The sequence below is a fragment of the Meles meles genome, chromosome 6, assembly GCF_922984935.1.
Source record: "Meles meles chromosome 6, mMelMel3.1 paternal haplotype, whole genome shotgun sequence".
NCBI lineage: Eukaryota > Metazoa > Chordata > Mammalia > Carnivora > Mustelidae > Meles > Meles meles.
Window position 1 is genome coordinate 18,402,197 of NC_060071.1, and position 12,114 is coordinate 18,414,310.

The 12,114-nt window shown below is 49.0% G+C and overlaps 1 protein-coding gene across 2 annotated transcripts in view; it reads right to left on the reverse strand.

The window, feature by feature from the left end:
- Window positions 1–7,518: 7,518 nt before the first annotated feature.
- The window catches only part of ADAMTS17 (ADAM metallopeptidase with thrombospondin type 1 motif 17), a 346,546-nt gene continuing 341,950 nt past the window's right edge, over window positions 7,519–12,114 (reverse strand). For both annotated transcript variants that reach the window (XM_046010435.1, XM_046010434.1), the window contains exons 22-23: window positions 11,507–11,684; window positions 7,519–10,362 (exon numbers count right to left, since the gene is read on the reverse strand). In XM_046010435.1, the coding sequence (XP_045866391.1) occupies window positions 10,193–10,362; window positions 11,507–11,684 (348 nt within the window). In that variant the 3' untranslated portion in view covers window positions 7,519–10,192. The remainder of the gene's footprint in view (window positions 10,363–11,506; window positions 11,685–12,114) is intronic.

Below are 12,114 nucleotides of genomic sequence, written 5' to 3' on the forward strand. Positions count from 1 at the left end.
GACAGAAGGAGGTCGTGTGGCTGATGTGGGTGTGAGCATGACCAGGTGGGAGGTTAGGACAGGAGGGGCATGATCACACAGGGCTGTGAGATGAGAAAACTCCAGGGGTGAGAAGCTATTGAAGGGTTTTAAATGGGAGAATGCCAGGATTTATGTTCGGGAGACATCGCTCTGACTGGTGTGCAGAGAATGTATTGGAAAGATCCAGAAAGGAGGAAGGGAGGCGGTTGGGAAGCTTTTGCAGTCCTGGTGGGGGTCTGTGACTTGGTGCTCGGTGGTGGCAGAGACAGAGGGAGAAGCAGACAGATTAGAGGCATAATTTGGAGGTAGAACCAGTGGTGTTTATGCCTGCTTTGGACTGGACTGGGGATAGAAAGGGAAACTGAAGAAGCAAGGATGACCTTGAAGTTTTGATGTGAGACATTAGTGGATAGTAGTGCCATTGACTGAGAGGAGGAAGTCTCTGGAAGGAAAGGGTTTATAAGATGGAGGAAATTGGGAATTTAATTTTGTAAGATCTAAGCTTGCGGCCTGCAGTGGGAGCTATGGTGTGCCACACAGATCTCCCTCTAAAACCTAGGCAGTGTTGGCTGACCCACAGCTCCATCCCCAGGCCTTGCCCTCAGCACAAGGGAGCTAACGCTTAAGGCTCCACCTTCTCCAGGGCAGCTGTCAGCCAGGGCCATCCACCTGCCTTAACAGGGGACAACTTCGAAGGGCCATTCCATCTCCAAAGCTCCCTATGGCACCAGCTGTTGTGACTGCACCAGAGTTGCATGTCTCCCTGTGCCCAACCCTGACTCTCTCATGCCATCACAGTATTCCTGAGCGCGCCTCCTCGTGAACCTCCCCCCATAAAATCGCCACCTCAGAGACGGTTCCCAAGAACCCAAACCAAAGGAGTTGGTGCCAGGAGTGATCCTAGGAAGCACACCTTAGAATAGGATGTTGGAGCTACATCACCTGCCAGCTAGACCAAAGGACCTCATGCTACTGGCATCAGTGTAGGGAAACGGTGAAAACTTTCACTGGTGGCGTAATGTCTCAGTCATTTGAAAGATACAGGCAAAGAAATTCAGTGGCTGTTACTGGGTGTTACTGATGCATTGGAGAAAGATGATAAAAATGCTGAGGGTGATTAATTTAACCATCAATCAGTTACATGCTGCACACCAGATCCAAGTTGACATTGCTGCTGGGGACCCCGAGTCTTACCATGGTCCCCTCTAAGAGTGAAGGGGGAGTGGGGTTCAGATAATAAATGGAGTCTTGATCCAGGTTGGGTTCATAATAGGCCCAGTGGTTCCTTTCGGTCACCCAGTGATCATTTCTCCTGTCCCTGAATGTGCACTTGGAATGGACGAACTTGGCCTGTGGAATAAGGCACCACTGTTGTGGGGAAAGCCAAGTGGAAGCCTGAGAAACTGCCTTCCCCTCTCCAGGCAAGAAGGTGAGTCGATAGCAATATCGCAACCCAGGGAGGATGGCATATTTGAGTGTCATGCTGAAAGACCTGAAGAATGCAGGGGAGGTTATCCCATCACATCCCCATCGAAGTCATTAGTTGGGCCCCTACAAAATTTAGATTTGGTCCTGTCTCACGACAGTGGACTACCACAGTCTTAACCACTGTGGTAGAATTAGCCACAAATGGATGGCTATGCCAGATGTATTTTTTCTAGAGCTGATCAACCAGGTTTAAGATACAAGGTATATGATGATGAAGCTAGGAAATGCATTATATTCCATCTCTACGGGAGAGAAAGATCAGAGTAATTCACAATCATGTGCAACAGCCAGCAGTAGCCATCACGTATATTCTCCTCCAAGGGCTATGTTAACACTCTGTTATAACATAGCCCCTGAAGGCTTGAACTGCACGGACCCTCCAAAGAATCCACACTGACCCACCATACCTATGGTATCCTGTTAACGAGACCAGACAAGCAAGAAGAGGCACGTAAATTGGAGGCCTTAGTGAGATACTTGTGCTCTAGCATGTGGGAAATAATTATTGTGAATATTCAATGACACATGTCATCAGTGAAATGTTTAGAGGTCCACAGGTCTGGAGCATGCCAGGACATCCTCTCCAAAGGGAAGAGCACTTGATTGCCTTTTGCTTCCCCTACCATTAAGAATGAATCATGACAAACAGCAAAGTGTTGCTGGCTTCTAGAGGCAGTCCCAGGAGAACCACTTGCCGGCAGTAGGGTTGGGACTGAAGGAGCTGGCCACAGGTGCCATGCTGGACTTTAGAACTGCTATGGACCGTGGCTGCCATGTGCCTCCCCTGCCCCTCCTTTTTATTTTTATTTTTCAGTGTTCCAGAATTCATTGTTTATGCACCACACCCAGTGCTCCATGCAATACGTGCCCTCCATAATACCCACCACCACGTTCACCGAACCTCCTATCCCCCTCCCCTCTAAAACCCTCAGTTTGTTTCTCAGAGTCCACAGTCTCTCATGGTTTGTCTCCCCCTCCAATTTCCCCCAACTCACTCCTCTCCATCTCCCCATGTCCTCTGTGTTATTCCATGTCCTCCATGTTTATTCAACAAGTAAGCGAAACCATATGATTATTGACTCTTTCTGCTTGACTTATTTCACTCAGCATAATCTCTTCTAGTCCCGTCCATGTTGATACAAAAGTTGGGTATTCATCCTTTCTGATGGAGGCATAATACTCCATTCTATATATGGACCCTATCTTCTTTATCTATTCGTCCATTGAAGGGCATCTTAGTTTTTTCCACAGTTTGGCAACTGTGGTCATTGCTGCTATGAACATTGGGGTACAGATGGCCCTTCTTTTCACTACATCTGTATCTTTGGGGTAAATACCCCGTAGTGCAATTGCAGGGTCATTGGGAAGCTCTATATTTAATTTCTTAAGGGATCTCCACACTGTTTTCCAAAGTGGCTACATCAACTTGCATTCCTACCAACAGTGTAAGAGGGTTCCCCTTTCCCCACATCCTCTCCAACACATGTTGTTTACTATCTTATGAATTCTGGCCTTTCTAACTGGTGTAAGGTGGTATTTCAATGTGGTTTTGACTTGAAACTCCCTGATGGCTAGTGATGATGAACATTTTTTCATGTGTCTGTTAGCCATTTGTATGTCTTCTTTGGAGAAGTGTCTGTTCATGTCTTCTGCCCATTTTTTGACATGATTATTTGTTTTGTGTGTGTCTTGAGTTTGAGGAGTTCTTTATAGATCTTGGATATCAGCCTTTTGTCTGTACTGTCATTTGTGAATATATTCTCCCATTCCGTGGGTTGCCTCTTTGTTTTGTTGACTGTTTCCTTTGCTGTGCAGAAGCTTTTGATCTTGATGAAGTCCCAACAGTTCATTTTTGCTTTTGTTTCCTTTGCCTTTGGAGACATATCCTTTCTTTTTAAAAAGATTTTATTTATTTATTTGACAGACAGAGATCATAGGTAGGCAGAGAGGCAGACAGAGAGAGAGGAGGAAGCAGGTTCCCTGCTAAGGGGAGCCCAATGCAGGGCTCGATCCCAGGATCCTGAGATCATGACCTGAGCTGAAGGCGGAGGCTTTAACCCACTGAGCCACCCAGGCGCCCTGACATATCTTGAAAGAAGTTGCTGTGGCCGATGTTGAAGAGGTTATTGCCTATATTCTCCTCTAGGATTCTGATGGATTCCTGCCTCATGTTGAGGCCTTTTATCCATTTCAAGTTTATCTTTGTGTATGGTGTAAGAGAATGGTCGAGTTTCATTCTTCTACATGTAGCTGCCCAGTTTTCCCAGCACCATTTATTGAAGAGACTGTCTTTTTTTCCACTGGATATTTTTTTCCTGCATTGTTGAAGATTATTTGACCATAAAGTTGAGGGTCCACATCTGGGCTCTCTACTCTGTTCGACTGGTCCATGTGTCTGTTTTTGTGCCAGTACCACGCTGTCTTGGGGATCACAGCTTTGTAGTAAAGCTTGAAATCAGGCGACGTGATGCCCCCAGTTTTTTCTTTTTCAACATTTCCTTAGCAATTTGGGGTCTCTTCTGATTCCATACAAATTTTAGGATTGTTTACTCCTGCTCTTTGAAAAATGCTGGTGGAATTTTGATCGGAATGGCAATGAAAGTAGGGATTGCTCTAGATAGTATAGGTATTTTAACAATGTTTATTCTTCTGAGCCATGAGCATGGAACGGTCTTCCATCTTTTTGTGTATTTTTCAGTTTCTTTCAAGAGCGTTCTATAGTCCTAGAGTACAGATCATTTACCTCTTTGGTTAGGTTTATTCCCAGGTATCTTATGGTTCTTGGTGTTATAGTAAATGGAATCAACTCTCTAATTTCCCTTTCTGTATTTTCATTGTTAGTGTATAAGAAAGTATCTGATTTCTGTACATTGATTTTGTATCCTGCCACATTACTGAATTGCTGTATGAGTTCTAGTAGCTTGGGGGTGGAGTCCTTTGGGTTTTCCATATAAAGTATCAGGTCATCTGTGAAGAGAGAGAGTTTGACTTTTTCATTGCCAATTTGAATACCCTTTATTTCTCTTTGTTGTCTGATTGCTGTTGCTAGGACTTCTAGTACTATGTTGAACAAGAGTGGCGACACTGGGCATCATTGTCATGTTCCTGATCTCAAAGGGAATGCTGTCCGCTTTTCCCCGTCGAGGATGACGTTCACTGTGGGTTTTTCGTAGATAGATTTTATGAAGTTGAGGAATGTTCCCTCTATTACCCTGATCCCTAAATCAGGCAAAGAACCCACCAAAATGGAGAACTTCAGACCAATATCCCTGATGAATACGGATGCCAAGATTCTCAACAAGATCCTAGCTAACAGGATCCAAAAGTACATTAAAAAGATTATCCACCATGACCAGGTAGGATTTATCCATGGGATGCAGGGGTGGTTCAACATTTGCAAATCAATCGATATGATAGAACAAATCAATAGAAGAGAGAACCACATAGTCCTCTCAATTGATGCAGGAAAAGCATTTGACAAGATACAGCATCCATTCCTGCTCCTCCTTTTTAAATAGAGTGTATCTACACTGGTTCTCCCATGCCTTTTCCACCATTTTCTCTTGGATGCTGGAGGCTGGGAGGAGGCAGTGTCTCTTTTGAGTTCCCTGGTCTTTAGATTGAGAGAAATAGTGCTCAAGAAGCTCTCCTGGAGGAAGCTGCACACAGAAGGAAGCCAACCTGCACCTGCACCTGACTTAGATGATGAAATCCAGGGCTTTGACCTTGACCATGACCATGATGTTGAAATGGGATGAGACTCTAGGTGAGCATATTCTGCGTCTGAGAGTATGTGAATCTTCCTCCAAATGGCTAAACGTTTCTCATCTCATCTGCTCTTCTGGAGCCCTCCCATTCTCCCCAGCATGAGACAGACTCTTCATCCCCTCCCCTTGAACTTAATGTGAGCCTTTGTGACTGCCTTAACTATTAGAGGATGATGGACGTGATGCCGTGGAACTTTCGAGTTGTCTAATGGGGTGACACAGCCGTCATGAGAGTCATGCTCTCTCTCAGAGTCTTGACCAGTGCAACCTCCCATCGTCCTTCAGGGTTGTGCAGCAGTTTCTTGGAGAGATCATGTTGTAGGTATTCTGGCTATAAGTCCCAGCTGAGGTTCTTAAGACCGGCACTGTTGGCCAGTTAGGCAAGCAGGGGAGCCATCTCATAATCCTGGCCTCTATTTGTGCTTTGAACCACCCCAGCTAATGTCGCATGGACAGAGGTGAGCTGTCCCCACCATGTCTCAGATTTGTGATAACTCTGAAGGGTTATCCCAGTCCCAGAGCTTTCTGTGGGATGGTCTGTGCACACAGAGAGGTGGTGTATGAAGATGGAGGTCAAGAGAGAGGTCAGGACCAAAGTTGTTAATTGGAGAGATACCAGAACATGTTTGGTTCTCAAAGTCTTGGGTCTGGGTGACACGACCTACAATGAAAGTACATAGAAAGATGGGGGTTAGGGCTGAGCCCTGGGGTATTCCATAGCCTAGAGCTGGCAAAGAAAGGAGACCCAGGAAGGAGCAAGAGGAGGACAAAAGTCAGGAGACAGTGATCCAGAAAGTGCAAGAAGAGCATGTCCCAAAGGAGAGGGCCTGCTGAGGACAAGACACAATGGAATAATCTAAAGGTCACATGACCCAAGAATAGTGTTAATGCAGGACAGGGGGCATGAGCCAGTGGAGTGGTCTGAAGAGTTCATGGAAGTTTCAATCCCCCCCACTTCTAGCCTGTGTCCAGAGGCCATCCAACAAACCAACAAAGGAGGCCTTGACCTTTCCTTTCTTAGAGTTCCTACAGTTCTTGCTCATTCTCTACCGTCCAGGACTCCAGGCTTGTCTGCTCAGTGGGGCTGTGGGCTACTGAGCTGGTCTTTGTTGCTTCTGTGTTCTCATCAATTCCAGGGAGTGCTTGGTTCCCACTAGAAACCCACTCAACACTCGCTGACTGAAAGCTTGTCCGTTTCACCCACCAAAGAGCCAACTGAGGGCCACCCGGGAATCGTAGCCGCTCCTGGAGAAATGACATACCACCAGGGCTGCTGGGCGTTCCAGAGAGATCAGAGCTCTCAGAGAAAAGAGGAGACGATACTAGCAGGTCTCTGAGGTAGGCGGCTGATGATTAATGAGAATGAACGCCAGCAACAGGCTTGTGTTTCCTGGCAACTGGGGATGCTGTGGGCAGTTTGCTCTGTTAAACAAAGGGTCTTTGCTTCAGGAAATTTCTGGGGGCTGTTCCAACATTCAAAGGAGGCCTTCCCTGTTGAATGGAGCTCCACGTTCTTGGCTGGGAAACTTTTTCTGCTTGCTGCTAGAAGGAGAGGAACCACCACCTCCCGACCCAGAAGAAGGAGCAGTGACATCCCTGCTCCATGTCAATCTCAGACGGTGTCCCACGGTGTGGTAACCTTGCCGTGTCCTTAGCCTGGGAGGATGGCAGGGCCAGGACTGCTCCTCATCCCTGCAGGGTGGGGGACGGAGGGGCTAAAGATAGAAAAGCAAGGCTGTAGGGAGCAGGTGCCCATTCTGGCATTACCAGGGCCCAGGCTCTGTTTGAAGTGCCCCCCTCGCCTGCACCAGGGGTCCCTGCACCCCAAAGGAGCATGGGTGTCTCCGTGAGCGAGGTGGCTTCTGCTCTGCGTCAGATACAGACTCACAGCACAGCTTTCAGGCCTTTGTGTCCCCACCCAGCGCTTTGCAACCACACGGGGGTGAGGCCCGGGACAGGATGATTTGTTAGTACTTGCTCAAGGAGAAGCAGCCACTGGCCAGAACCGCATTTACCAGTGACTTCTGACACTGTCCACAGCTGTGGTCGGGACACCGTTCCAGGCATGCTACAGGGCCACTTGCAGGGCAGGCCGTCCTCTGTCAGCCCTTGAGGACTGGTTTTTGTCTTTTACTTCACAGACAGCTTAAATTTGTTATGGAAAAACATTTTATTAAAACATGTTCGACTCACTTCCAATGAAATGATTAATTTTTCATTTACAGTGGTGTCCAATGTTGTCTTCTGCTTTTTTTTTCTTTCAAAACCAGCACCAAAATATAAAACAAAAATATCATGGGTACAGTACGTAACGTAAGTTAACTAATGGAAAATATATACATTTGACTCTGAAACGAAGAAAAGAGAGCAAAGCAATCATATTATTGCTGCCGAGGATCTTCCCTGTGTTCTGATAATATCAAGCCATGGTCAAGTGAGAGGGTTTCAATTGTACCCACGAAAGTAGCACCATAAGGTCATAAGACTCTGCAGTTAGTAACACATTTGTGCAATCAAAAAGGTACAGTACTCGAGTGACAGTACAGGGTTAGTGTTAATAAAGAAACGTCACTGTTGTGATCACAGGGTTTCAATGTCTTCTGTACACAGTGGAAGAAGAGCACCAGGCTGGTTTCGCTAACATCGATCATTGCTCATGCCATAAACAGAAGGCGGGCTGGGGAATTTCAGTGCCAGCGTGAGCTAAAAGAGGTCAGAAAGACACCGATGGGGGAACCAATGGGGTGTTTAATAAGAACCAAATCAAATCAGTTACTTTGGATTTTGAAGGTGTGAGGCCCTGGCCAGATGCATCCAGTGGATACGGTCAAGGTAGCCAGTGGGGGGTAATTCAGAGGCACCAGGGAGAGGGCTCGCCTATGGGCTCACCCAACTTGGGTACGAGCGTGCGTATGAGCAAGCAAGGCTGCCTGGCTTCCTTAGCTGGCCATCCTAGCTCTGCTCCTCAGGATCTGAGGCTGCTACCTTTCTGATGTTTTGGGGTAAAGCATAGCCCATTGGGGGCTGGGGGAACATGGAACCCTAGCTCCCCATGAATTTGAAAGTTTTGTGGAAATGGGGTTTGGGGGGATTCTGTTGGTGCCCAAGCCTGAGTTGAGGAGGACAGCATCTGGCACAGCCCTGGTACAACCACTGGGGGGGTGGGGCAGGGGTTACACTGCAGGGTGGATCACTCCATCATGGCATTCTCTGTCCTTAACACAGCACCCAAGCAGGTTTCTCGATCCTTCTCATGATTCAAGTGGAACCGCACAGATTTCTTGTCAGCCCTACCACTTCTCTGTCTCTGGAAAATGAAAAATCATACATTGAAACAGCCTTAAGCTAACCCTAACGTTGTGACATCATCAAAAACAAAAGCAGACACATAAACACAGCACCAAGAAGTCAGAAAGTCCTTGGAGATAACCCCAGCGAGACTGGCATACATGAGGCTTCCTGTCTGCAATCATGGAGGCAAAGCGGGTGTTTATCACGGTGAAGTCCTTGAATGTAAGCATCCATCAAACACCCACCAAGTTGGTGAGTGAAACAGGCCTCTTGGCATCTAGTCTTTCCCTTCCAGCTCCCAAAGTGGGTGGGGTCCCACTGTCTTCTGTACTCTTGTCATCTGCCCAGGCTTCTGGAGAGGGCGCAGCTCTGCTCTGAGGGGCTGCAGAAGGGAAAGACTTTCTTCGTGCTTTTCTGAGAGTCATCCTTGCCCTAGTAAGAAGATGGGTCAATGACAACAGTGTGACAATGCCGGGCCCCGCAAGGTCTGGGCTATGGGAAGGCATGGTGGTTGTGCCACGATCCTTGCAGGGGGGCTGTCCTCGATGGATCCTGGCACACCAGGCTGAGTGGCTCCTGGAGGAAACCTGTCCCAGGCCAGGGCAAAGTAGCCAGAGGTTCTAGAAAGAATCAACTTCAGGTAGATGGCCAGGGTCAATGGGAAGCCATTTGTAAGGTGCAAAGTTTTACGAAGCACTGCCTGGAGCAGAGGCCCCCAGAAGGCAGAGGGGCCATACGCCCTGGTTGAAGGGCTCACCTTTATGCCAGGAAGCAGTCCCATCCCCCAAATTAACATACGTCCCATTTCATAGCACCTTAGAGAAAGACTTTTCTGTTTCCCAATGTGGTCGACTGTATAGAAATTAGATGCCTCCCCAAACCCAAACACTTCCAGAATATTCTTCCCAACACAGGTGGTAGGCAGAATCACGTGGTCTTAGCATCCTTGGCTGACAGAGATTCAGACTGTCAGGGACAAGACTTCCAAGACAAGGCCCACGATCTAGAGAATGTGTTTTCAGAGATGGGCCGAGAGGCAAAGTGCTGATGCTCATGTGGTCAAGAAGGGCTCCGGCAGCCTGGGCCTCTCAGGAGAAGCCATTAGCAGAGGCTTGCTGACATCCGTCCTTCCTTCCAGGGTGGCGCCAGCTTTCAGAATAAAGCCAGTTTTCATGTAAAATGTCTCATTTGGGGGATAATCCCCCTGGCACATCAAGCACCAGAAATTCAAACGTCAAAAGAAAGCCAAGACAGAAGTGCTCAGGGACGTCTCTTTCTTTCGACAACTGTCCATCAGAGGTGTTCCCTTTGAGGTACACGGACCCTTAGAAAGGACAACAATTTTGTGACTCATGCCTATTTTTTTTCCTCACTGTAGAAAGCCATCCAGTGGCCATTAACAATATATTAAGTACAAAAGCGCTAACAGCAAACGTCAAGTCCACGCTCCAGTTCTATAACGGTCGGATTCTTGGGACAGCCTCGTGGGTCAGTGGTGGTGTGCTCCGGGGGTGGGGGTGGGGTCCGGCCGCAGGACTGGTGTGCTCTCAGGTGGGCGTTCAGCTTGCCATGTCATTAGCATGCAGGCCATGCCCTGCTGCGCTGGGGGGCTGCTGGGCCACGTGTCATGAGCTCAGCGACGGTGGAGGTGGCTGGCGCATCTTGTTTGCGTAGAAGTCCCTGCACGTCTGGCAGCAGCGCTGGTACCACCGCATGTCCTGGCAGAGGTTTTTTTCTCGGATGACCCGGCAGTACACCGTCCACTGGTCCCGTGTGCATTTGTAGGTCAGGGCGGCTAAGGGTGTGGTGGGGGGAGAGAGAGCCCAGGGGTTATGGACAGCTTGGGGAACATCCTGATGCATGCACAGAGAGGGCCCATGGTCTGTCTCTGGGGCTGCTCTTGCTCACACATACGCTGGAGCCTTGCATGGATGCGAGGAAACAGGCCCCCTGCCGGGGCCACGGGATGTCGCTTTTTTCTACAGGGGATGCACTCGTGTGTCTAACCTGACCACTTGGCAGGGCATGGTGGTCTGGCTGCTTCCTCAGGACAAGGGCACTGCACACCCCACTCCCAGCTAAGTGGTATGCACTGTTGCTTTTTGGCCTAGGACGCCATCCCTGCTGGCATTTAAGAGACAGAATGACCTGGGGGCAGTGGGCCTCAAAGGGCCACTGAAGCAGAAGCTAATGGCACAAGTGGTCTAAACCGCCTTCAGGGTCATTTTGTGGAGAGAAGGTCCTGCCAGAGGGAGGTCTCTGAAGCAGCATATCAAGGAAGTTTGTGCATGCTGAGGCTGGGGGATCCCTCTGCAAGCTCCAAGACCACCCCCATGTCTATGAAACAAAGAAGCCCCCCTCCTGGCTGCATTCCAACATTAGGGAACAGGACTCTGGGTGGGAAAATATTCCTTAGGGATTTCTATTTGGAGGAGGAGAGACTGTTTAAAGGAATCATTAAATTGGTGTTAAATGTCCCTCTTCTCCCTCCCATGCCACCGAATTCAAGACTGCAACCTATCAACACCTGCTTTCTTCTCGAGCATCAGCTTAAAGAAAACCGCACGTGCACATCCCCAAGGTTTCGTGAATGACACCCCAGCTCCTTCATTTCTGGAAGAACACAACTTCCCTTGCCCTTCTCATGCACAGGATCCCCAAAACCTTATTGGGGGACCATGTTTTGGGTGTGTCCCTCACTGTTGGCAGAGGGACTAGCGGGTGCTCGCCGTATTGTGTTTGAGGTTGCCGCTTGCAGACAAAGAACAAAACTCCATCTCTGAAACCTCTAACCTTCAACAGAGCTGACAGATGCTGGCCTCTCCAGGGCTGGGATCAGCCCCAAGGGGGGGTGCTTTCTGGCTTCTAGAACCCTCCACCAGCAGGGACTAGCTGGCTGGGGGCAGCAGTGCCCTCCCCACCAGCCTGGGGCCACTCACCGAGGCGAGGGGAGGTGATGGTGTTCACGTTGATCTTGTCATTGCAGACCTCCTGGTGGCACTGTCTGTAGGCGGCTGGCTTCAAGAGGGCGGGGCACTCGTTGCCATGGCGCCCGGTGATCTTGTGCATACATTGTACCACGCGGGACTGCAGGCCCTTCCCGCAGGTCGAGGAGCACTGCCGGAGATAGAGATGGTCTGAGCTGGGGGCTGAATCTGGGCCGAGTGGTCGTGACCATGGCTCCACGGAGCAGCGGCCCCTGTGCCTGGTCCCTGCATGTCATTCCCACGTGCTTGAAATAGTGCAGAACAAGGAGGCCTGGCTGCACACCAGCTGCCTGATAAGACGCCTGTTTCAAGATGTTGTGGACTGAATGTTCTTTGTCTCTCCAGATCCACATGTTGGAGCCCTGGCTCTCAATGGGTTGGTATTTTTTGTGGGGGGGCTTGGGGAGGTAACTAGGTTTAGATGATGCTATGAGGGCAGAGCCTCCATGAAGAGATTAGGGTCCTTTTAAAAGAGTTAGAGAGACCAGAGACTGACTTTCCACCACTTGAGGACACTGTGACTGAAGGGGCGGGCCAGGCCAGCTAGATGAAGACGGCCA